Here is a 23,514-nt window from a genome sequence, read left to right on the forward strand (position 1 = left end):
CTGAACATTTATAATTAATACTAAGCCTCAGTGTGTTTATTTGGGAGCTACTGGCAGGACATAAACTTCTGCTTACAATCCAAACCCTTTAATTCAGCCTTGATAAAAATTCAAACCAGGGCTGGGTGGCACATGCCTCTAATCTCAGCACTTTTGGGAGGAAGAGGTAGGTGGATTTCTATGAGTTCAGGACTACAAAGTGAGTTCCAGGACAGCCCCTGTCTCTAACAAACAGACATTCATTTAGAACAAAGGTGGCCTGTTTTTCTTGGTAGCTATTGACACATCTTCATAAGTTACATGAATCTTAGTTACACTTTTTTCCCCATGGGATTAAGAACAAGCAGAAAAGGCAAACATAGGGATATACTGGTCAGAGTCAGTAGATAGTCTGTGGGATTGAATAGGCAGCCAGAGAGCATTGCAGTCTGCAGTCATGCTGAGGACAGGGTCACCCCTTTGTTTGTCTGAGCCTTGGTAGAGGTAAGAACTCTCTAGTGGCTTGGTTGCTTTGCTTTTCTGATCTTCAGCTTGAACCCCAATATCTGTCTCTGGGATTTTATTATTTGTGTTATGGTAAAATAAACTTTAATGATTTTCATGACTATGACAAAGGCTGATTTTTATTGATGAAAGTAGATTATACTAGATGGTTATAGTTCTAAATATTAAACACACACACACACACACACACACACACACACACACACACTGCTAAGAGCAGAGCTATTTTGATTGCCTTTAATGCAAAACCATTAGGCTTGGAAGTAAACAGCTAACTCTACCCCTCTGAGAGCAATCCCTGGGGCAGTGCATGCGACAAGCTGGGCCATCTGCTGCTACCCCGAACCCTCTTCCACCTGGGCACATGCGTCAGTGAGAGCAGGGTCCACAGCTCAACCGTGTCTGGGACTGCGCCATTGTGGATTCCGCACAGTGCTAGCGGTTGGTTACCTGCTTATTTGTTTTAGGCTTTGAGGAATTTCTTCCTTTCTTGTGAAGGAGAAGTAATGGCGATGACTCAATGGGACACTCGTAAAGTGAAGTGTGGACCTTTTCGGAATAACGCTGGAAATCTTCCACCTCCACATCTCTATCCAGCCTGTGTGTAAGAGGAAGAAAATCATCCTAAAATGCTGTCCGCCACTACGTAATGAAAGCTATGGCAAAACCCTGCAGTGGTGGAAATGTAGGTGTGTGTATATTGAGTTCATGTGCTAGATCCTAACCTATCTTAACAGGAAGCCTAATTAGCGTTCAGTCAACTAATTTTTGGCATTCCACATTCCGACCGATAGCTGTCCTTTCCTCTATATGCTGAGTGATGAGGACCATGCCTGCGTCCCTTGTCTGTGTTCAGTTTCTCCCTTGCTTGTCTTGTATCCTCAGAGCCTCTGTTGTCTCTTAAGGATCTAGATCAGGGACTTTGCTTAAAGCCAGGCGTTAAATTAAGAAGACCTTGAACTTCGAACAAGGATTTCAGAATGCTTACCTGTAGTTTCCTATTAATAGCCAGCACAAAATAAAGGTATCATATTTATAGCTTGTTACATACCAGGTGCTGAACAAGGTACCTTAATATGTATTGTCTCGTAAATTTCTGTGACAAGCCTACCAGCAGGTGCCCTGTTATCTGTGTTTTCAGGTGAAGAAATGAAGGCTTGCTTAGCCATAGCAATACGGGAACAAAAGAGCAAGAGACTTATAATCCTAAGTACGTCAGTTGCTCAAGCGCATGAACTTTTAATTACTATCTGGTAAGGACTGTAAATTTCATAATTATCAATTTTACTAGTGTAAATATTTCACTCCTGTATTGGTCAATATCATTACAGGCCCATTCACTGATTAAAAATTAGTATACCTGGTAAAGTAGGCATTGCTTATGCATCCGGTGAAATTAGCATATTGAGGACTGATGGGTGAGCCCCCAAAGTAGAACTTCTTCTCGCTTGTTTGAGTCTGTTCCGCAATTTTGCCTGTAAGAGTCTTAATCCATTTGCTTTTGTCTACTACCAGTTCATATCTGCAAAGGAGAGAGGTTTTGTACATAGCACATCTCACCCAAACACTACTTTTCACCAGACAGCCAGGTTTTCTCACAGGGCCAAAATGGAACCTTTCCTCCACGAAAAGACAGATTCCTCAGGAGGCCCAGGAGGAAATGACTGAATACGCCTCCGTGCAAGAAGGGCTCTCCAAACCGAGGTTGGAAATTAAATCTCTGGACTGAGAGTTTTTTAGGGAGACCCAGACCCCACCTCTGGCAGTAGTCACATTTACGTGCGGTCAGTTTCATTGGCCAGCACAAGTGGCGGCTGCTCCACACAAAGAGACAGGGCAGCAGCGGTCTCCAACAGAGGGTTTTTTCTTATTTCAAAACATTTTGTTTTATGAAAAAGAAATCCCAGTAATATATATGTTAATGATGAACCTAGAGCCTTTAAAATGTGGTCATAAATGTAACACCCTTTACTGTTTAGATTCAAAAATCTAAACACAACCAATATTGGCTGAACTCCTTCTATGTGAAACACTCTATTCACCAAGTCCATGGTGTGCACTGCCAGCGTTGAGGTGAAAACGGATCTTTTTATTGACACCCCCCACCCAAACCAAAGAGTCTGTATTGGTTAAGCAACTTTCCGATGGCTTCTTTGGCATCTCTTGAAAATGAATAGCATCTTTTTGGGAAGAAGGTAACTGTTCCTTCCATTACTTTCGGAACACTAGAAAAGCAACGGCTCAGCCTAGGAGTCACAGTGGTTTCGACAGAAGCACACCCTGGAAGTGAAGATCCTGCTGGGAAGTACAGGAAGGGAGGAGCTATACCTTGTGGGGGAGACGGAGGTAATGACGAAGTGGGGCAGCCCATCATGGTACTGACTGTCTGCCGACGTGACCTTGATCTTCTTTACTTCCATGACGACAGTCCCATTGTCCAAAGAAACGGAAAACACATCAGTCTGAAACACAAGCATATATATTTAAGTAGGACTCTCAGGATAAAAACTGGACACGTTTTCAAAATTCACTTGATGGTATTGCTTAAAAGAGCACAAGGTGTGCAGAAAATTTGCTGATAGGATAATTTCTGTGACTAGCAACGACTAAACACTTTTGCCGAAATTAATGCTGCTTATGAAAGTAGATGTGGTTCAGCGCTGGCTCAGGAGGTGAATGTGCTTGCCCTGAAAGCCTGATGACCTAAATTCAGAAGCCCAGAATCCATGTAAAAACCAGATCCAGTAGCATCCATCTGCAGTACAGTACTGCTATGGTGAGATAGAAAATGTCGATAGGAGTATTGCAAACCCGGAGCACACATGGACGTGGAAAATCAAGAGAGAGCCTGCTGCCTCCAAACAAGGTGGAGGAAGGCGAGAACTAATGCCTGAGAGCTGTGCTTTGACCTCAACACATGGTAGGACATACATGGTAGGACATATATGGTAGGACATACATGGTAGGACATACATGGTAGGACATACATGGTAGGATATACATGGTAGGATATACTTGTAGTCTCTCTCTCTCCCTCCCTCCTCTCTCCCCCCAATCGCATATTTCAATGAAAATAAGATACTCCCACAGTTTGAACTGAAACCCTTTGGTGGTTATGTCATGTCAAGAGATGACTTAGTCTCAATACTTTCCTAATCTAAGCATTTCTACCACATTACTCTCATCGATCCATTTGAAAGAGAACATTTCAGCCTCCTTGGAGGATGCAACTAGATGAAGACACTGGACTTAATTCACTAGTATGTTTTTTTCGTTTTTTTTTTTTAAAAAGAAAAATGTTTCACTTATTTGATTCATCGAGATAGAAGAAACCTTTCAAGAAGCAGAAGTTACTTCTTTTCTGAATTTGCTTACTGCTTATTTCAAAACACTGGTGGATGATAATGTGCTTCCCTTTCTTTACATGTACACCAACTTTTAAAGTCAGCTGTCGGTCCACAAACCCCAACTGCCTTCCAAATCCGCCGACAGTGACAGAAAATTATTTAACGGACCAGGGTAATCGGAGACAAGCGTTGAGGGCAAAAGTTCTACAAAATGCTTTCTGTAAATCCACAAGGATGCTATTGATTTAAACGACATTGAAAATAAAAATGACAGAGCTAGGGGGATTCATCAGTCTACAAAGAGTTTGTTGTACAAGCATGAAGAGCCCATTTGATCCCCAGAACCCACTCAAACAGCTAGGCATGGTGGCCTATACTTGTAATCCCAGCCCTGGGCAGATGGAGACTGGCAGATTTCTGGGGCTCACTGGCCACGTTGCCAGTGAGGGATTCCTTTTCAAAAACAAAACCAAACAAGTCCAAGGCAGATGGCACTTGAGGAAGCATGACACCTGAGGTTGTCCTTTGACCTCAACATGCATAAGCACCTGCGTGTACCTGCACATGTTAACTCTCCCAATACACACAAGCCAAAGAGACAAATTTTTAAAAGGTGACAGATAATTGTAAACAGCAAAATTTGCTTTCCTAAACTGTGGTATAGGCAGAGATGTATCGGCTGAATCCTAGCTTCACCAAACCTCTACAGACCTTTATTTTCACAGGAATGAAGATTGAAGTGGGCATCACACATGGTAGGTCAGCTCTCTGTCATTGAGTCATAAATCTAGTCTGTTATTTTTGACATAAGTTTTGTAAGCTGAGCTTGAGTATCCTATTGTAAACTCAAAGGCAAAGAAGAGTGTAACTTCCTTCTAATTTATAAACTAAATCACCAATGTGTTTGATCTTACATGCAGAAGCTATTGTTATTATGGTGCCATGAATGCTTTTGGCAGGTTATGGATATATGTGGTTTCTTTCACAGAGCAACAACCTAAAATGTTTAAGACAAAATAAGCATGAATAGGAAGCAGATCTACTACATTGAAATATTGCCCTCAAAATGGTCAAATAAGGAATTTGTGATATATAATAATATTCTTCCATATAAAGACATTAAATAATAGATTTAATAGACCTGACAGCTTCTATATTTGAAACTAGTAGAAATGAACAAAAATGATAATTTCAAATGTCTGCACCAACTGTAATGTCAAGTGAAAAATATGTGTAATTTTGTTCAATGATAAAGTGTAGTGCTAATATGACTGTGACTTGAAAATGTTATTTCAGCTGGAGAAAATAAAGATACAATTTTCCACAATTGAGTCTACAGATTCTTTGAATTCTATCCATCAGCTCCCAAGGGACAGGACTGAATTCCATGTTAATATATGTCTACAGTTGCAATAGTGGCATGAATGTTATGGATGTAATCAATTGCTATCTTTTGGGATTTAAGGCCTGGTCTATAGAAGTCAACACATGCCTAGTACTGTCAGCCTGGCTAAGAACCTCTGGTTGGGCAGCTCACAGGCCCCAGGGGTGAACTTACTACTATCACTCTGCTAAGCAGACATAGTATCGAACTGCCCTTTAAATTTTTATCTCAACACCTGAAGAATAGTACGGTTCTCAGATATCATCAGAGAAGTTTCTTTGTGCAGTGGATGGCAGTCAACTCAGAAGCTTACGACTAGTCAGAGTGTTTAGAGTGTAAGTTCATGGGACATTTGTGTTACTCCCCTCCCCACGAGGCTCATGGACCATCAGAGGAGAGAAGGTGCAAAGAGCTAGAGGTTGGGGAAGTCTGGAGCCAAAGTGTCATCTATACTCCTGAGCGCAGGCACCTGTGATGACCTCAACAGGACCTGCGAAACATCAAGCCAGTCAACGTTCTAGCAAGAGAAGAAGGGGTTTGTGGACCCCACCCCAACTGTGGAAGTGTGGTCTGTTGATGGCTTCTGCAGGAGGGAGTCAGTTTTCTTAAAGGGTAGGGCCTCTGTAGGTCAACAGTTTTCCAGTGGCTGGGCCTCATACCCAGGAGTACATGGGCAGTACAAAGCAGGTTTGGATGTTGGATCATTAGTAATGGTCACATCACCAATATCATCAACCAACATTTTATCCAAGCCAACTGGCCCAAGAGAACTTTTAACAGTGCTGGCAATAGAAGCTGCAGCCATAATGTTCCGGGAGCAGATCGCTTCCCAGTATGGCGGTCCCTGAACATGAATAGAGGGTCCTCCATTTTCAGAGAGCCTGGCCAACCCCACCAACACTGCACACAGCCAGTATCTCTGCTCTGAGGCTGGATGGCAGCCACCACGGTGGTGACCACAGCATGGAGAGGCCAGAGCAAAGGACTTTTTATGTATGTATGTATGTATATATATATACATATATATATATAGGACATTGGTTGGAGTTAGGGAGGGAGGTGGAAGAGTTAGGAGAAGGAACGAGTGTGTGTGTGTGTGTGTGTGTGTGTGTGTGTGTGTGTGTGACTATGATGGAATACATTGTATAAAATTTTCAAAGAATTAATTAAATTATACTGAAAATATGTGTATTGCATATTTAGCATCTGATAGTCTCTGTGTATTTGTGAGCTAAACTCTGAATCAAAATTCACTTTCAACTTGCATGAAACTTGTTTCTGATAGACAAAACAGCTACACAGAATATCCTCAGAGGAACACAAGTACTTACCCCTGAAGCATAGTAGAACAGCAACCCATTTGGCTGTAACGTTCGGAAATTGAAACCTCCTTCGAAGCCATCAAAGAAAGATATTTTCTGAGTCGAAGCAATAAAACTTTGCCCGTTGAAATATGCTCTGCGAGATATCTGTATGAGAAAAGGTAAATATAGTGTTTTCTTTGGCACTTATGGACTGTTTATGTCAGTTTTTATATACAAAGAGCCTTGCCTGCTGGGCAAGCAGTTTGTGTTTCAATTTGGTTTCTGCTGGAATTCAGGCATGCTAGCTTTCTTTCCGTGTTCCTGCGGCAGCTGGCTTTCAGCTTTCCCATTTCTTACACCCGAGTGACCGCCAGCGTCCGAGCAGCCTCTGTGGGCGTGGATGCCCCATCCACGGGAGGCTGGCGCAGCTGCACAGGTGACGGGAGAGTCCCACAAGCCTTTCTAGTTTAATGAGTTTCTTTTCTCCTGGCAGCAGAAAGGAACCCAGCGAAGCAGAGGAGGTTGATCTCACTGTTGAAAGTGGTCTGTTTACCCGTGAAAAAGCTCTTGGCTGAATGGTACTTACCAGAGAGTCTTCTGGGCATCCATAACCAACTCCTAGGGTTTCTGTCTGCTCCAGTAAATTGAAATCTTTCTTTTGGAACTGGAAGCCCTTCATGCATCCCCTGAAGTTGATATCTAGGGGAAGGTGTGCTCTTAGGGTCCTGGAAAAGGAAAGCAGTCCTCATGGGCACAGCCGTGCTGACGATGCTGCGCCGCATACAGTCCCTTTAGAGCTCTGCTTGCGTACCATCACAACTGCTTTAAAACCATCCGATCTCATGCTCTATTTGGATAAGCACACAGCTGTGTCAAGCTGTGTCAAACCTTGGTGTGTAGAGGACTTTGCTCCAAGTCAAGGCAACTTGTTTACTTCTTTATAGTTTTGAAAAAAAAATCAGCTTACATTGTCAATTGCTATCGTTATAACAAACAAGCGATGCAGATGGAAACACTAGTTGTTTTTTTAAAATAGTCTTGAGATTGAATTGATGTATTACAGATTAAAAAATACTCTGCTATCAGAAATTTTATTGGAATTAGAAAAGCAATTACGTTGTAAATACTAAGTTAGGGCTTGAACTCGTGTTTTCAGACCTCTACCAATGGGGTTGACCTTCTTTGTAGCATAGTCTAATCAAGGAAAGGCAGAGATGGGTCTTAGAGAATGCCAGACTGGGGGTCTGGGTCCTAGGGTCTGCATAGGACTGCACCACATGGGTTCCCAGAGCTGAAAGGAGACATGGGCACAAGCCCCTATTCCTAACCCAGAAGTTATCTCCAGTTAATAACCACTGGATATCTGGGTAGCACATGAAAAATAAGCTTCCCCCCGCCCAAGCCAGTCCTACTGAAGAAACAAACCACTATTAAGGGAAGGCCTCATGCCTAGCAGTAGATGGTCAACACAAAATGAATTAAACAACATTGATGGAGGTTCTTTGTTTCATGATGTTAAGTCAGAGCACTTTAGAATACCCTTTACAGGTGCTTTGTGTATGGTTTCTGGCTTTGTGACTTTTAGGGGATCCCTGTGTGCACTCACATGTGTGTCTGCATCTGTATGTGTTTCTTGTGCTTTTTCTTGTTTGGTTGTTTTGTCCTATTCTGGTTTGCTTGCTTTTGTTTTTATCTTACTTTATTATTATTTTTTAGAAGCCTGTTTGTTTTCTAACAGGAGACAGGAAGGGTGTGAATCTTCATAGGAAGGGAGGTGGGGAGAAATTGGGAGGATTAGGAAGAGGGGAAACTATCATCAGAATATATTGCAAGAAAAACATCTATTTTCATTAAAAAGTGGAAGTAAGAGACGTCTTATCTTTCTGATCAGTGATGGCTTTCTTGTCCAGTGCTCAACTTAGTCCCCGTCTTGCTCGGTATATAGGAGGTGCCCAAGAACATGCCACTTGGTACTGAATGAATGCCAAGTTGGTTTGGATCAAATCAGAGTAGGTTGACTATGCTGAGTCTGAATGGCTCTGCTGTGTTCTTCCTCCACAGGTCAGAGCTGGAGGAGTGTGTTACCCAGCAGGCAGACATAATGGTCAAAGTTCCCACAGAACAGCATTGGAGGACTGGAAAGGTGTTTAATTTGAAAAAAAAGTGGGGAGCTTTTTTTTAGATATGGTACTTTGCAACATGAAAGGACTGGACTCAAGATAAATAAGAACTTTATAACAATTGAAATATTGATACACACATGTTGCCTTCTGAAGTAATAAATATGCATATAACCTTCTGAGGTAAATATTCATTCAGCATTAAATTTACTCAGAAGTAATGCTAATAGAGAAGGGTGTTTTGGTTAGATGAGGGGTGGATCCCATCATCAGTTCTTGCTTAATTAGGGGATTTTTTTTTCACCCTTTAAATACTGGGGCCTGACTTCAGAGTAGTTAGAATTTAGGTACGCAAGTGGCTTTATTTATAAAGTTCTCCAGGTTATTCCAACAAGAGTCACCACACAGAATAGTCTCAAAGCTGATTTTAAGCTTTAAGGATCTCTGTTTCTATGAATTTATTTATTTTGAGGTTTACTTATTTCAATTTTATATGTGTGGGTATTTTGCCTGTGTGTATGTCTATGCACCATGTGCATGGCTCATGGAGGCCAGAGGGTGTTGGATCCCCTTGGAACCGGAGTTACAGATGGTTGTGAGCTGCCCTGCGGGTGTGGGGAATCAAATCCAGGTCCCCTGGAAGAGCAGCCAGTGTTTTAAACCACTAAGCCATCTCTCCAGCTCTGCTTCTATGAATTTAATGCATAGAAAGAGCTGAATTCTTGAATACAGAAGGACAATGTGTCTGTACACACAAACCACGGCCTTTTGGGTACCCTCAAGAATGGACATACTTTCAGATAATAGTGAGTTCAAAATAAGTTTAAAGACTAAATAAGAAGTGAAAATATGCACACTGTTTCATCTCTCCATGATACGTTATCTTCTACTCTTTCACTTCTTGAGAAATACCGCAGGAGACTATGTTCTAAAAGTAATGTTATACTAATGACATACGTAAGTTACACACATGAGATGCTGATTTAACGATGTCACAGGGCTGGCTTAGGTGACCTGCAGGTTAATGGATATGTTTGTCTATACCTTTTCAGATGTGTAAAAGCAGCAAGCAAGGATGCTTAAGCTTGTCATGGGACTGCTGGGTATTGAATACTCATTAGTGTATCATTAGTAGTGAAAAGCTACGTAACAAGAGGGCTTCACCTGGACTGTAAGACTTCTTGGGGAGCACCTCCAATGTAGATGTCTGTAAAAGGTATTTTCTTCTTTTCATTATCCATGCTCTTGACATGTCGTCTGTCAACTACCAAAATCATTTTCTTGTCATTGTGGTAAATGATTGAGATCTGGAAGAAAGAATGCATTATAAGGCTGTTTAACAATTAGTTTTGTTTTTTAAAGAACATTTTAATGGATTTTAACTAGCCTGGTTGTAACCACCAGTGTTCTTGTTTGTTCACAAGATAAGGAATAGATTTTCCCTTTTAGTCACAAATATGAGAATTATGGCTTTTATGTAATATAAATGAACAGTTTATGTTTCCCAAGGAAGGAAAGTAACTAGTGTAGACTAAATTTTTCTACAAGTCTTCTTATTTTTTTCATCTATCTTTTCTTAAAAAAACAAAAAGCTTCGTTAAGGCATCATTGATTACAAAACAGCACATATTTTGAGAAGTTACACAAATTTTTAAGTTTGGACTTATGAAAATACTCACTATGCCACCAGCCCAATCAAATGAACAATATCTAATATTTCTTAAAGTTTCATTGCTTCATAACACTCCCTTGTGGGGTGTGTGTAAGACATATATTATGAGATCTACCCTCTTAACAATAAGTTTTTTCTTTTGTGGTGCTGGGAATGGAGCCCAAATCTTCTGTGGGTACATGAATGTGTATGACTATAGCTATACAATGTTTAAAATAGCAAGCCTGAAACTTGCTAGAACAGTGCTCTACCGCTGAATTACATGTCCAGCAACAAATTCTAATTATTGGTATTTGTAATAGCATTGTGTTATTTAGCAGATCTCTAAAATATATTCATCTACCATAACAAAAACTTCCTACATATTGGGCAACTCCTCATTTTCCATTCTCTCTAGTCCCTGGACAGCGCCACTATAGGCTTAAGCAGGCACTTTCTGGGTTGTAGAATGCATCCTACCAGAGTGTTAGTTTTTTGCACCATTTGTGTATTATTTTGAATTACTAGGTTTGTATAAATAAATAAGTGCTACATCCACGGCTGTCTCGCCAGTGTAGCAGAAATGCTGACTGGATGGGCAAATATTGCCAGTAGGAGTGGGATTTGTGCTTCTAGGAGCTGTGTGTTCCAGGCGGTCCCTTGGCAATCAGTTGTGGTGTAATGCTACCTGAATTGTCATTAATACTGACTCGACCTGGCTGTCCTTGGAGCCATATGTGTGTCTTTTCCCTTGTCTGTGTGTTCTTTGTGATTCTTGCATATTGCTAACAGATCAGACTATTCCAGGCAGTTGCGGATACAAACAAGACTGCTAAGGACATTTTTGAATTCTGCTCCGCTATTAATTAAAGTCTTGAAAAAGTAGCCAGTTCTGGGAATTGCCAGAATCATCATTAGAACAATTGCTTGATGATGTGAAACAAAAAGAGTTAATTTTACTAGAAAAAACCTTAGAAGCTTTAGGCATTTGCCTGAGAAGTATGTGCAATTGTAAACAGAAGGCCTATGAAACCTTTCTTATGGGAAGAAAAAGACCTAGCCTAAATTGACAATATCTGAGCCTGAGAATTGAGAAGGGAGGAAAGTTGAAGTTAGTGCTATAAAGTAAACTTCAGAAAGATTCAAGACTATGTATTAGAATTTTCCTAGCAGAAAGCTTTCCCAGGGAGATAGTAGCCTTTTTCTTTCTCACCCAGGCACACAAGGTCACTTAGCTCAAACCAACCAGCCACCTGCAAGCTGATAAAGATGGTCTAGCTCAAGGGCAGTGATCTCTTTGAAGGCAAGAAGAGAGAGTTTGTTTTGTAAAATGTGAGAAAGCAGAAGTCCTTGTGCCCAAGTCAAAGCATCTTCAAAGATTCTTTTTGTAAACTATTTTATGCTGTTCTTTTCTATTTTATGATTTGATGATGTATGCCTTTGCCAAGTTCTTTGATTGTAAAAAATATATAATCCTGCACTGAAGTAAGTAAATCGCAACAGCATGTCTCAACATTGAGAGTGTCTGTGTGTCACTTTCCTCGCCGTATCCTGATTTCTCCTGTGCCTTCGCCCTGATTCCCTAACGGTCTGAGTGGCTCCCTTGAGCCGGTCCGTAGCAAATAAGGAATTATTGTTTAAATGACAGCGAGCAGTTATAGTGAATCTGCAAAAATGCTGGTCAGATGAACAGTCAAGTCTTTCTTTTATTGAAAGTCATCCTTAGGAAGCTTCTGGGCATTGAACTGAGAAGGAAAAACAGCTGGCTAACAACTGCATTTGGATCCAATCTAGGAGACATTCCATCTTTTACATGTCTTATTAAATTATATATTTAAAGTAGTTGAAGATGGAGAAGAAGGATATTTTCTACAGACTATAAATATGGTTGAAGACTATTGAACCTACTTTTGGGATCCTCTTCATGGAGGGAATCACTAGCGTGGCTACATTCTAGAGACCAAATTCAAGAGAAAATTTGTATTTACTTATACTACCTCCTTATATTAATGAGGCTCAAAGTATAAATAATAAGGGCTATGTATCTGAATCCTGACATGTTCAACAGACCACACACACACACACACACACACACACACAGACAGTATTTTGTCAGCCTGTTATTGTAATCAAGACATTTAAGATTAACAAGAGACTTTTGGTCAATGAACCCCTTTTAATCTTCCACTGACTTGTTTGTTAGGAATTCCAACATGTGTTTTCCTGGGGCAGAATAGATGAGGCCATATCAACTGTACTTCAGATGTGACTGTACTGATTTGCTAACCCGCTCACGGTATTTGACCACCTGTCAGATACACAGATGTAAGGGTCGAAACCCAAACACACTCAAAGTACAATGACAGTACCTCATGGTATCTTGCATCATTAATCTTGGCTTTTTTCAATGTGTCTTCAAGATGTACAGGGCCGTTGCTGAATCCAAAGTCATAGAACACATGAAGGTAGCCATTGCGCATTTCCAGGCTGAAAAACATGCTCTGTAGAGAGAAAGCAACTGTAAATCAGGAGCATCCACTGTTAGGACAGTGGAGCAGATTTAGCTGAGTTTGAGAAATAATATTAAAGTTCTTTATTAATGAAATTCCTTGAAGAATAGTCTCATGAAATTCTTATAATAAAGAAAATGACAATTATGTTCCCATCAGCACTTATTTCTTACAGATTACTAAAAGCACTAATATTTTTACAAACTTTAAAATACTTATCTTCTTTTGTTTTTATGTTACCCTACAAATCATGGCATGGAAAAATAAGCCACGATACTGACCCTTAATTCTCCAAAACAAAGTACCTCGCTTTTTTAAAAAAACTGCCTGGTCGTTACACAACTTTTAAAAACATAATAGTCCCAAAGATGCAATTGTATTCAATTGAGGATGAAATTGGTAATACTGAAAAATCATTCCAAGGTAGACTAAAGAATTCCTCCAAAGTGCCAACAAATACGGACACAGGAAAAAGGTCTTTTTTGTATTATTTTGAGCCACTGAATTTGCATAAATGAAGATGAAACTAGAATGTACTCTGGCAAGATAATGTTAAAGAATAGACATAATTCAGCAGTTGTCATATAACTTGCTGGTTGGGTTTTCTCATTTCAGAAGATAATTCATAGATACAAGAATTGAATGAACTTAAAAAATAAAGTATCATGAGAAAATCTTCATTCTACACAAAGTGATCTCTTGAATGGATTTTGCTTATTTCTTGACATAGAAAACAATCCTTGGGGGTGGGAGAAAAGGTCTTAACTTTTATTTACATCATTAAAAAAATCTGAAATAACTGGGTGGTGATGGTGCATGCCTTTACTCCTAGCACTTGGGAGGCAGAGACGGGCAGATTTCTGAGTTTGATACCTATTTTACAAAGTGAGTTCCTGGACAGCCAGTGCTACACAGAGAAAACCTGTCTTGTAAAAACAAAAACCAAACCAAACCAAACCAAAACAGCCGCACCAGACCCCCCCCCCCGAAAAAAAAAAACAAAACAAAAACAACAACAAAAAAACCCCAAACCCCAACTGAAATATAGAAAGAAAGTGATCTTTGCTATTGATTATTGGCCCTGGTTCTTCACTTCATCGTTGCACCAGACTTTCACAGACTTCCTGAACTGAAGGGCCCCAGGTGTACTCTTCTGGCCTCTAAGTGGGAGTTTATTGGTGATCTGACTTAAAAACCAGAATTTTGACAATCATTCTATACTGAGATGAGGAGTAAAATACAAATATTTTGGGACAGGATACTGGTTACTTCCTGTGAAGTTTTGACAATACTGTCAACTTAAATGACATTTTTCTTAGTTATGAAATATTGTTTGAAATTGCTCAACTTTATATGTAATGGTGAATGTCTTTAAGCAGCATGAAACTTGGATATTTCAAGAAATGCAGTTGATATGTCACCTCAAGATAAAGGGAATGACACCAATCGATTAGAAAGTATCCATTAGAAAGCATGCTCTCTCTCCCTTCCTCCTTTCTCTCTTTCTCAGAAAGTATGCTATAGATAAATAGTTGTTTGAAAACATTTTGGGAGTATTTTTCTATTGTTAAGTGATTTTGGTGATGAAAACATGAATGTATAAGCTATCAAAAACTCCCATCAGGTTCTAGAGGGAGAGTGGTACTAAGAAAGTGGGTAAGGATAACCAGTGTCTGATTTGTGTGTGTATGGAAACACCACAGTAAATCCCATTGGTTGGTACGATTTGTGCTTCTTCTTTTGTCTGTTTTTTTTGCAAACACTTTTACATCTGTACTATTTTCCAATCTTTGGAATATATATTTATATTTTAAGCAGCAGCGATTTTATATTGTCACACAAAACCACAGTACAGTTGATCGTCTCACGGAAAGCTTCAGCTTCTGGCCTCAGGATTAAGTCATTTTTGTACTCTCAAAATATTTTTTTTATGAGAAAAGATTTCTAATCTGTTAAAATATCTTTAAAAGCAGATGTTTAGTGATTTGGAGCAATTTTACTAAAGTTTCTAAGATAATATAGTATTTTATTTGCTCATTGTCCCTGACATGGGGACAGAAAATGAACTAGCCAAATAGCAAAGGTTACCTGGGCCAGGTAGAGCAGGAAACTTAAAAAAAGTATATGATTTAGCAGACACAACTAATAATATATGCCTCATATATATGTATATACGTGCACACATATACATGTATACACACATATTTGGAGGAGGAATTCTATCTAGTTTTGACACTTAATAAAACAGTAATGAAAAAACTGGATTAGGATGTCATTCTTGAATCATTGTATCACAAAGAGTAGAAAAAGAAATTCAGAAATACTTAGCACATTTTATTACATCATTCTCACTAATATTATTATTAATAAGATATTTTTAGTGAGTTTAGGTTTCTATATTATTAGTAAATGAGAATAAATGACATTTTATTTATTTATATTTACATTTGTATTTAATATGTTTTATTATTTTTATTATGACTTTTGAGTGTTTCAAGACATGCTTATATCTGTATTTGCCTCATCTACAGCACGTAGAAGGAGAAATATCTTAATATATACTATATCTTGGTACTGAATTTTTTCCAAGTTTTTTCTTATGAAAGGATATATTTAATATATATTGAAATTGAAATGTAGAGAAGTGCATCTCAGGACTGCTTCTATTTAATGCTGTCATAACTTCCCTGGAGAAAAATAAATCCAATTTTCCTTTCTGAACTAGATATTCATTTTGATGGCACGGCATACAGGTGTAACCTTGTGTATGTGGGGGTACAGTTCCAAGAAAAATGAATATCAGAGAGCAAGGAATATAAATAAAGGGGAATAAGGAGGACTTCCATTTGTACTCACCCCGTTGACCATCAGAAGCACAAGGCCATTGTCGGCTGGCGTCCGAACTTCTATGTCAAAGCGAGTCACCTGGCCAAATTTCCCTCTCCTTGTGATGTCCCTCACCACAGCGTAACTGGAGCCATCGAAGAAGTAGCTGGCAGCTCGACTCTGAGTGAAGGCCAGTTTATCCCTGAAATGGAACACAGGGTCACACAAATGTTACAGGTTTGGTTATGCTTCTCAAGTGAGTCCCTTGAACCCATTCTCAGAACATCTTTCCCTGTCCTGATGGCACGCAAGGGAAGCTCTGTTGTTCACAGGGATGAGATGAAGTATTTATAATGAATCTAATGAACTTTTAAAAATGAGTTTCTTCTGTGGAGGCCCAAAAATGTGAGCCTATTTCCACCTTGACCAAAGGTCAGAGGGGGTTGAACTTACCTTGATTCCTTCAAGGTTATTGTGTTTCTACCTCAAACAAAGGTTCCACCTAGATTTAAATCAGGGAGTTCTGCTCTCTTAAGGTTATTGTCAGCAGGTGTGGCTAATATCCAGACCTTGTATTTCAGGAATAGAGAAGTAGATATGTTTTTACCTCAAACTAAAGTCTAAGGATCCAACTAAGGTTCCAATTCCCTTAAGGAGATAGCATTGAATTCCACCCAGGGAGTGGTTTGCCTACAGAATGTTTTTGTCTAGGGTGTGAGCATGACTTGTTTTGTTCACTATAGATACAGCCCGTGACCTTCAACTAGTCTGCTCATTTCCTTGTATCACCGCTAGTGTGGTATTTTTTTTTTTTTTGTCTTACTCCTACCTTTTGGTATTTTGGGTCAGGGGTATTTTAAGCAATTGAATATTAAACATGGATGATTTCAGTACTCACTGGAACTCCCTCCTGGTACTATTCTATGTTTCTCCATTATATTATTTTTCATGCATCTTCGTGTTCTTTATTAACATTTCTAAATCCCCACGCCCCTACCCTGGCAGGAGGTGTTTTTGTTGAGGCTGGTCCCTGACATTCTTCTCCACCCTACACACTGGGACAGTTGAAGTCTTCAAGGAAACCTCTGACCTTAGACTCCTGAATCAGATATATATATATCTGATATATATATATATATATATATATATATAGCTTCACATATATACAAGTATATATACACATATATATGTATACGTCACATATACACACATATATATATGTAATATATGAAGAATTTTAATGCTGCAATGCTCATCTGTGGCAGAGGAAAACAGAAGCGTGTTTTGCAGGCCTGGCACTTACACAACTTCACATATTCTTTTCCCAAACAAGTTTTGAGAAGCCGTGCAGTGGCACACGCTTGTCCTGTCCACCGCCCTGCCTGACTACTAAAGGCGATCACGCTCCTAATGGTCTCTTACCTGGCGCATGGCACTGACTTGGATGGATCCATATTATAAATGTGTCTGAAGTTGTACAGACTGATGACGTCATTGTTCAGAGTGGCCAGCTCCAGGCAGCCCGAGTAGCTGGGCAGGTTTAAGCAGTCAGGGAGCTGTGTGACAGAGGGATAAAATCAATTCCCCTGAGGTCATGTTTCACGCAGACACTGTGGAACAGGAACCCCGAGGGACCCACCCGTAAACAAACCCCTCAGCACCAGCCTTTTCGTCAGTATGCCAGATCACTTTAAAAAAAATACAAAACCCAGCCATTTGTTGGTTTCACTTATCTTTGTGGAGAACCGGTGTTTATTGGTTATGGACTATGTGTACTATGCACCCTAAACAAGAAATTCACAATGGAAACCAACTATCACACCGATTCTGTGAGGTGGGTATTCCTGATCTCATACAAAGACAGAATAATTCTCAAGAGAGGGTCAACAATGTGCCTACAACTGTAAGCAACAGTCTTTGGATGGAAGGCCTGGTACGAACTCCTTATCCTCTTGGGCCTTTCCTTTATCCACTCTTCATCAGGTCTCCTATTCTCCCTCAGGTCTTAGCTTTTCTCATCTCATATGTTTTATATTGTGCTTGTATATTTCAGGTAGCAGTATCTGAATCTGCCACAGGCAATGCTGAAATCTAGATCCAAGCCAGTGAAAATCGAAGGCACAAATATACTAGTAGCAGATTACCATTACATTATGATACTACAAAATGACATCACAAGACGTTAGTACAAAATTGTAGGGTTTTTGTAATGTCTTTTTTTTTGTGAAGACTTTTAATTTCAAAATGACAGTAGTTAATCTTCAAGCATCAGCTGTCACTTGAAAGTAATAGACACCGAAAATATGGGTGGGAGAGACTAGATTGAGACACTAGACTCACAGAGAGATTCTGGTCCAGAATTCTAGCACCCATTGGACTGAGCTCTTAATGTGGTATCCGACTCCCCCCCCCCCCCACAGTGATTTGGGGCTTATGCATTTAGAAAGGAGCCACTGCAGATTTGAACTAAGACAGTAAGTTGCATAGCTTACCTTGAAGTGCGCAGGCGCCCCACCGACGTAAAACACAGTGTCCTCGGGGGCCAGATCCAGTAAGGAGTCGTTTCCTGACAACCCGCCCTTCTTAATAAATTTCTCTTCAGCCGTGCTACTGAGACTGGGCACTGTCAGGAACACCTTTCCGTGTTTCCCTACCCTGGTGAGAGAAAGGGTTGGCACCTGCTTCAGCTTGGCCATTTGTATACAATATTTTCATTATATCAAAATGTTAGTGAAAGCTTCCCATTGAGAGAAAGATTCATGAGAAAAAAGCAACACAAATTTGTACTGGCACTGAAAGTATGGCAGGTTCTTTAAGATTTAAGATTTAAACGAGCCTATGCATACTTCCATTGTAGTAAAATTAGCTAGTGGGTTATGCTCTATTCACTGGTCATTTGAAAGACCTAAAATGTTTGTCATATTTTGAAGAGTGTAACGCTTTCTATAAATTAATTAAAGATATGTGTAAGTAGAAAAAAATAGGTGTCTGATTGTATCATATTGTTGTGCACACACAGAATATCTGCGACGGAAGGAAAGTAGGAAAACAGACGAATGTAATTTTAAATTTAAATTATGCCAAGATAAAATCATCCTATAATCAGGTTGCTATTTATAAGTGATCATTTTTTTTCTGGTATTTATGTTTTACTCAGGTGTTTGGGAAGAAATATAGGAATAGCAAAGAAAAGGAGTAAGATGAAAGAAATACATATGACGTCCACACACACACTGTGTGTGTGTGTGTGTGTGTGTGTGTGTGTATGTGACAGAGAGAGAGAGAGAGAGAGAGAGAGAGAGAGAGAGAGAGAGAGAGAGAGAGATTTCTAAGGAAATGCGCACATAAATCACTTGTCTTGGATTCACCTTACCTCTCAATCTTGACGATACTAAAGTAAGCAGGCCAGGAGCTGACAGGCTTGGAGTCCAGGGGAATTTCCACGTCTTTGTCCCCCAAATTATAAACATATACCAGGTTATCATTTTTGATTGCAAGACCCATGTACTCTTTTTGAGCCTGAAATACCAAGACATCACTTAAATAAAACTGGTAAGTATATTCCACACAGATGATATTATCTGTTTCGTTTCTCTAAAGCTCAATCATAGGTCTGAAGAGCTGCTGTAAACAAGCAACTTCGGGCCCTGCCAGACTGCCTGGCATCTGCTCTCATTTCTACCCTCCCTGGGGCTGCATCAGAATGTGCTTGCTATGTTGGTGGAGGGTGAGGAGAGGGGAAAAATACTGAATGCTCATGGGAATGTGGTTGCTGCCGGAAGTGTGCCAGCATTGTCAGGTTAGCGTAGGGACCATGTACCTTGACAAAGCCAGTCTGTCTGCATCTTTAAGTAGGACTCAGCATTGACAAAGGGTATAGTTACTCCAAAGGCCTTTCAAATGCTGTTCAGATTCTCTCAAGTTAGGGACATGGTGCTGCCAAGAAGCAATCCCCTAAACATGCCCCCCTACTCCTGGGATCCCTTGTTCTTCAATCCCAGCTCGCATCCTGCCATTGAAATGATTTCTGGCCCTTACTACCACAGTGGAAATTTGTTTGCTCTTTTGGACATTTTTGTTCGAAGCAGAGGCCAACACTATCTCCTTTAAAGCCTCTGCTATGCTCTTACGTCTTTGCTTCCGAGGTAGAGGACAAACTGATCTGCTATCAAGCTCCCAGCCTGCTCTGGCTGCTTTGCAGGAGGCTTCATGTACAAGCTGATGGATGTGAAGGCTTTCAGGTCATCCACGCTCACTTTGGGGTGCACTTCAACGGCCGACTGGCCATCAAACATCATGGAGACTTGGATCTGGAATGACAAACTTGTTCTATTAAAAGTGCTCCGAGAAGAGGGGTAGAATGCTCTCCCACGGTGTCTGGAGGGACCCCCTACTTGCCTCCATTCCTTTATTTACTTACACATTCTCGCTCAGTTAGAGAAAGAATTTAGGGCAGATTACAACGCGATAGTTTTAGACTGAAATGGACGGAGGAGAACAGACGAGCAAAGGATGACGGAGTAGATCCAAGGATGATGATGATAGACGTGACTCCCACAGTGACCCGGACAAGGACTGGACACACAGGTTGCTGAACTGAACAAGGTGAAGGGCCACTCGACTGCTCTTACAGTTCCCAGTGACTCCGCAAGGCACAGAAGAATTATTTGTTTGGGGGACGTATAACTCATCTCGGGTGCTAAAGCTGCTGAAATTCTTTCCCCAAGGTCAGAAGAAAAGCAGGATAGAATAGAGTGGGGAGCTGCATCCTGCCCGCACGTGCACATCAGGTTCCCAGCATGGCCCCTGACTTTCACACAGGCCATTTCACGTAATTACTAGGCCACTCCGTATTCTTCTGTAAAATGACGTAATAAACACGCTGCCCCAAATAAGGCAGTAACTATGAAGTGCTTTCCAGGCCCGGACTCTCTCCCTGTAGCAGCTTATAATAAGAACCTCCTTAAACCCTTTCCTGTAATGTTTCTCAGAAAGGCAAAGTGCACTTTCAGCGTATTTCTCAGAGGCCCAAGACGACACTAGGAACTGATTTGATTTGCGAGAGATTTTGGGGGGCATTTGATAATGTGTATATCCACGCTGTCTGTACAAACCTCTCTGAATAATTAGATGTATTTATGTCAGTGAATATTGATTTGACTGATGTGGATAGTCAGTGTGAGATTCTGTTCTCCAGCACTTAGAGCATAGCTGTCTCCTGTTGTCGGCTGAGTAGAGATCAATACATCTCAACAAACTCTCAGGCGGTGTGTGGGATGGAAGCCTCCCTGAGAGTCCGAGAAGGCTGCGTGTGTGTGTGTGTGTGTGTGTGTGTGTGTGTGTGTGTGTGTGTGTGAAAAACATCTCACTTCAGAGCTGAGTGTCCATCCAGCAGCTGAGCAGTCTTTCTTTAGAAAATGACTTGATTTTGGTGATCAGGACACCAATATTATATTCCATATAAGTAATGCTGAATAACATCATCAAGAAAACACCAACAAAAACTGTTCTAAAACGTATCCTCCTCTTTTCTTCTTTCTTTCTTTCTTTCTTTCTTTCTTTCTTTCTTTCTTATTTTTTTTTTTGAGACAGTCTTACTGTATCATCCTGAAAAATTCTTATTGATTCAGGATGGCTTTTAAACCCACAACCCTCTGTCTTAGCCTCCCAAATTCTGGGATTACAGGCATGTGTCATCACACCCAGTTTAAAATGCCATTTCTTGATATACGTTTTAGGTAATTTATTATGGAATATTCATGGAGGTATCCAAATAAGATAATTTGTTAGGTGAGGCCCTTTCTTACATAGCATTTGAAAGTTGCATGTATTTACCAAAAATAATTCACAGCACTATAAAATAATTGATTTCTCATTCTTGTTTCTACCAGTCCTTGGGTGAATGTTCTGCTTGATGCAGTTATTAACTGAGAAAAAAATTACATAATCTGGTTGGAAATATGAGGCTGATCTATAAATCAATTAAAACAAATTAAAGAGAGGCCCAAGTACAAGCCTTCTTCTACCACATGAGAATGCCCCTGTGTGGGCATTGGCCCCGACAGCGCTGGCTCTAGATATCTTGTGACTCGGTTGCCTCTGGAACAGAACCTCAGACGTATGCCCTCCTTCAGTTTCTCCCGCTCGTGAGTCCTCAGTTAAGCCTGCAGAGTGAGCAACACAACCTTCACAGGATACGCATCCTACCAGAGAGCTCTTGCAGCGGTGGGACAGATGGGCAACACTGTTCCACACCGTAACTACACTAGCACAGCTGTTAAAAATGAATAGTTATGACACTGAATTGAATCTTTTTATTGAAGTTTAACTTGACTTCTTTTGCTTATGATTTTTGCAGTTGATTCTGGCACCACATAAGGAGACCTAAGTAACTTGAAAGATGGCAAGTGTTGAGTCTTCCTTATTCTGAGGTTCAGACTAAGAATTGGTCTTCTAAAAAAAAAATTCTATATGTGTATGTTTCCTGAGACGTGAACTTGTTCTGTAACCCCAGAGGCAGGGAATTTGCTCTGTAGACATGGCTGGCCTTGTCTTGCTGTGATTCTCTACCTGCTGCCTCCAGGTGCTTGGATTATAGCCATATGTCCCATCCCCCACAGGTTTACTTTCCAATGCTTCTCATGGGACTGTAGGAAGGTGTCAGGCCTCAGGAGCTGCTGAGGAGTTGGATCTCAGTGTCATGTCCCCAGCATTCCCAGGTAATTGATGACACCACTCAACACGTCACGTACCTTGCTGGCGACACTCCTGGTCTGAGCAATGAGCTCTCGGATCCTCTGGATGCTGGCAGAAACATTGCTCGCAGGCCGCTTCTGCTCCACGGTCCGTAGCTGATCCAGGAGCTGGGGGACCACCTCTGTGAGATTTCTCACTGCAATGAGGAAAGTGAGTCACTTGAATTAATTCTATATTAAGAATCGAGTGAGAGACAGGGAACATATTACCTCTGGTAGATCTATTGGACATAATTTTCATCCTTACAAAATCAACAGTAGAGCTCAAAGCACAATCCATCCTGGTTTTTGTGACATTTAGAGCGCATATTGATTTATAAAATGGAACGTGGTGCGTGCTGACTTACAATGTACCTTCTAAAGGGCAGGCTCCATGGCCAACATACAGATGTTTCTTTAATCATACAGCATAGGCACCACACATCTAGTATGCAGGCTGATACTCTTTCCAAAGTCTCTTACATTATGCTATGTTGTTTAATGTCCTTTTTCTTAAACCTTTTTTTTCAAAGTACTATTTGAGAAAAACACAACAGCTTGAGACAATTTAAATTGGTACTGTCCTTATTGGATGCTTATTGTGATAACTTAATAGTTATCACAAAAGATGAAAATAATTTTAATGCAGAAAATATTCCCAGGGCAATGCTTTGATAAATGAAAATACTGATTAACACACCTCCGCACCCATGCTGGAGATCAAATCAGGGATTTACAAATTTTAGGAAAGTGCTCTACTATCAAACTAGACAAATCTTTTAAAGGTTAAAAATTAAAACGTGATCGGAGCCGGGTGGTTGTGGCGCATGCCTTTAATCCCAGCACCCGGGAGACAGAGGCAAGCAGATCTCTGTGAATTCAGGGCCAGCCTGGTCTACAAGAGCTAGTTCCAGGACAGGATCCAAAGCTACAGAGAAACCCTGTCTCGAAAAACCATAAAAAACAAAATACCCCAAAGAACACGTGATTGGGAAAATGGTTATGCAGATGCGTTTATGAATACTCATGGGGAATAATATAAAAGAGTTATTTTCCTCTTACGGCAATCGGTCTTTGTAAATTGGGGTAGCATTGCTAGTGACCGACAGATCAGGTACAGGTTGATGACTGTTT

General features: G+C 40.4%; 1 protein-coding gene across 2 annotated transcripts in view; it reads right to left on the reverse strand.

Moving 5' to 3' along the window:
• The window catches only part of Lama4 (laminin subunit alpha 4), a 141,491-nt gene that overhangs the window by 19,621 nt on the left and 98,356 nt on the right, over positions 1–23,514 (reverse strand). For both annotated transcript variants that reach the window (XM_087910856.1, XM_087910855.1), the window contains exons 18-30: positions 22,399–22,538; positions 19,777–19,956; positions 19,020–19,165; positions 18,139–18,301; positions 17,069–17,202; positions 15,677–15,848; positions 12,680–12,811; positions 9,824–9,966; positions 7,126–7,264; positions 6,567–6,704; positions 2,833–2,966; positions 1,865–2,026; positions 955–1,102 (exon numbers count right to left, since the gene is read on the reverse strand). In XM_087910856.1, coding sequence (XP_087766982.1) covers positions 955–1,102; positions 1,865–2,026; positions 2,833–2,966; positions 6,567–6,704; positions 7,126–7,264; positions 9,824–9,966; positions 12,680–12,811; positions 15,677–15,848; positions 17,069–17,202; positions 18,139–18,301; positions 19,020–19,165; positions 19,777–19,956; positions 22,399–22,538 — 1,931 coding nt within the window. The remainder of the gene's footprint in view (positions 1–954; positions 1,103–1,864; positions 2,027–2,832; positions 2,967–6,566; positions 6,705–7,125; positions 7,265–9,823; positions 9,967–12,679; positions 12,812–15,676; positions 15,849–17,068; positions 17,203–18,138; positions 18,302–19,019; positions 19,166–19,776; positions 19,957–22,398; positions 22,539–23,514) is intronic.

The sequence above is a fragment of the Myodes glareolus genome, chromosome 1 (genome assembly GCF_982192425.1).
Source record: "Myodes glareolus chromosome 1, mMyoGla1.1, whole genome shotgun sequence".
Lineage (NCBI taxonomy): Eukaryota > Metazoa > Chordata > Mammalia > Rodentia > Cricetidae > Myodes > Myodes glareolus.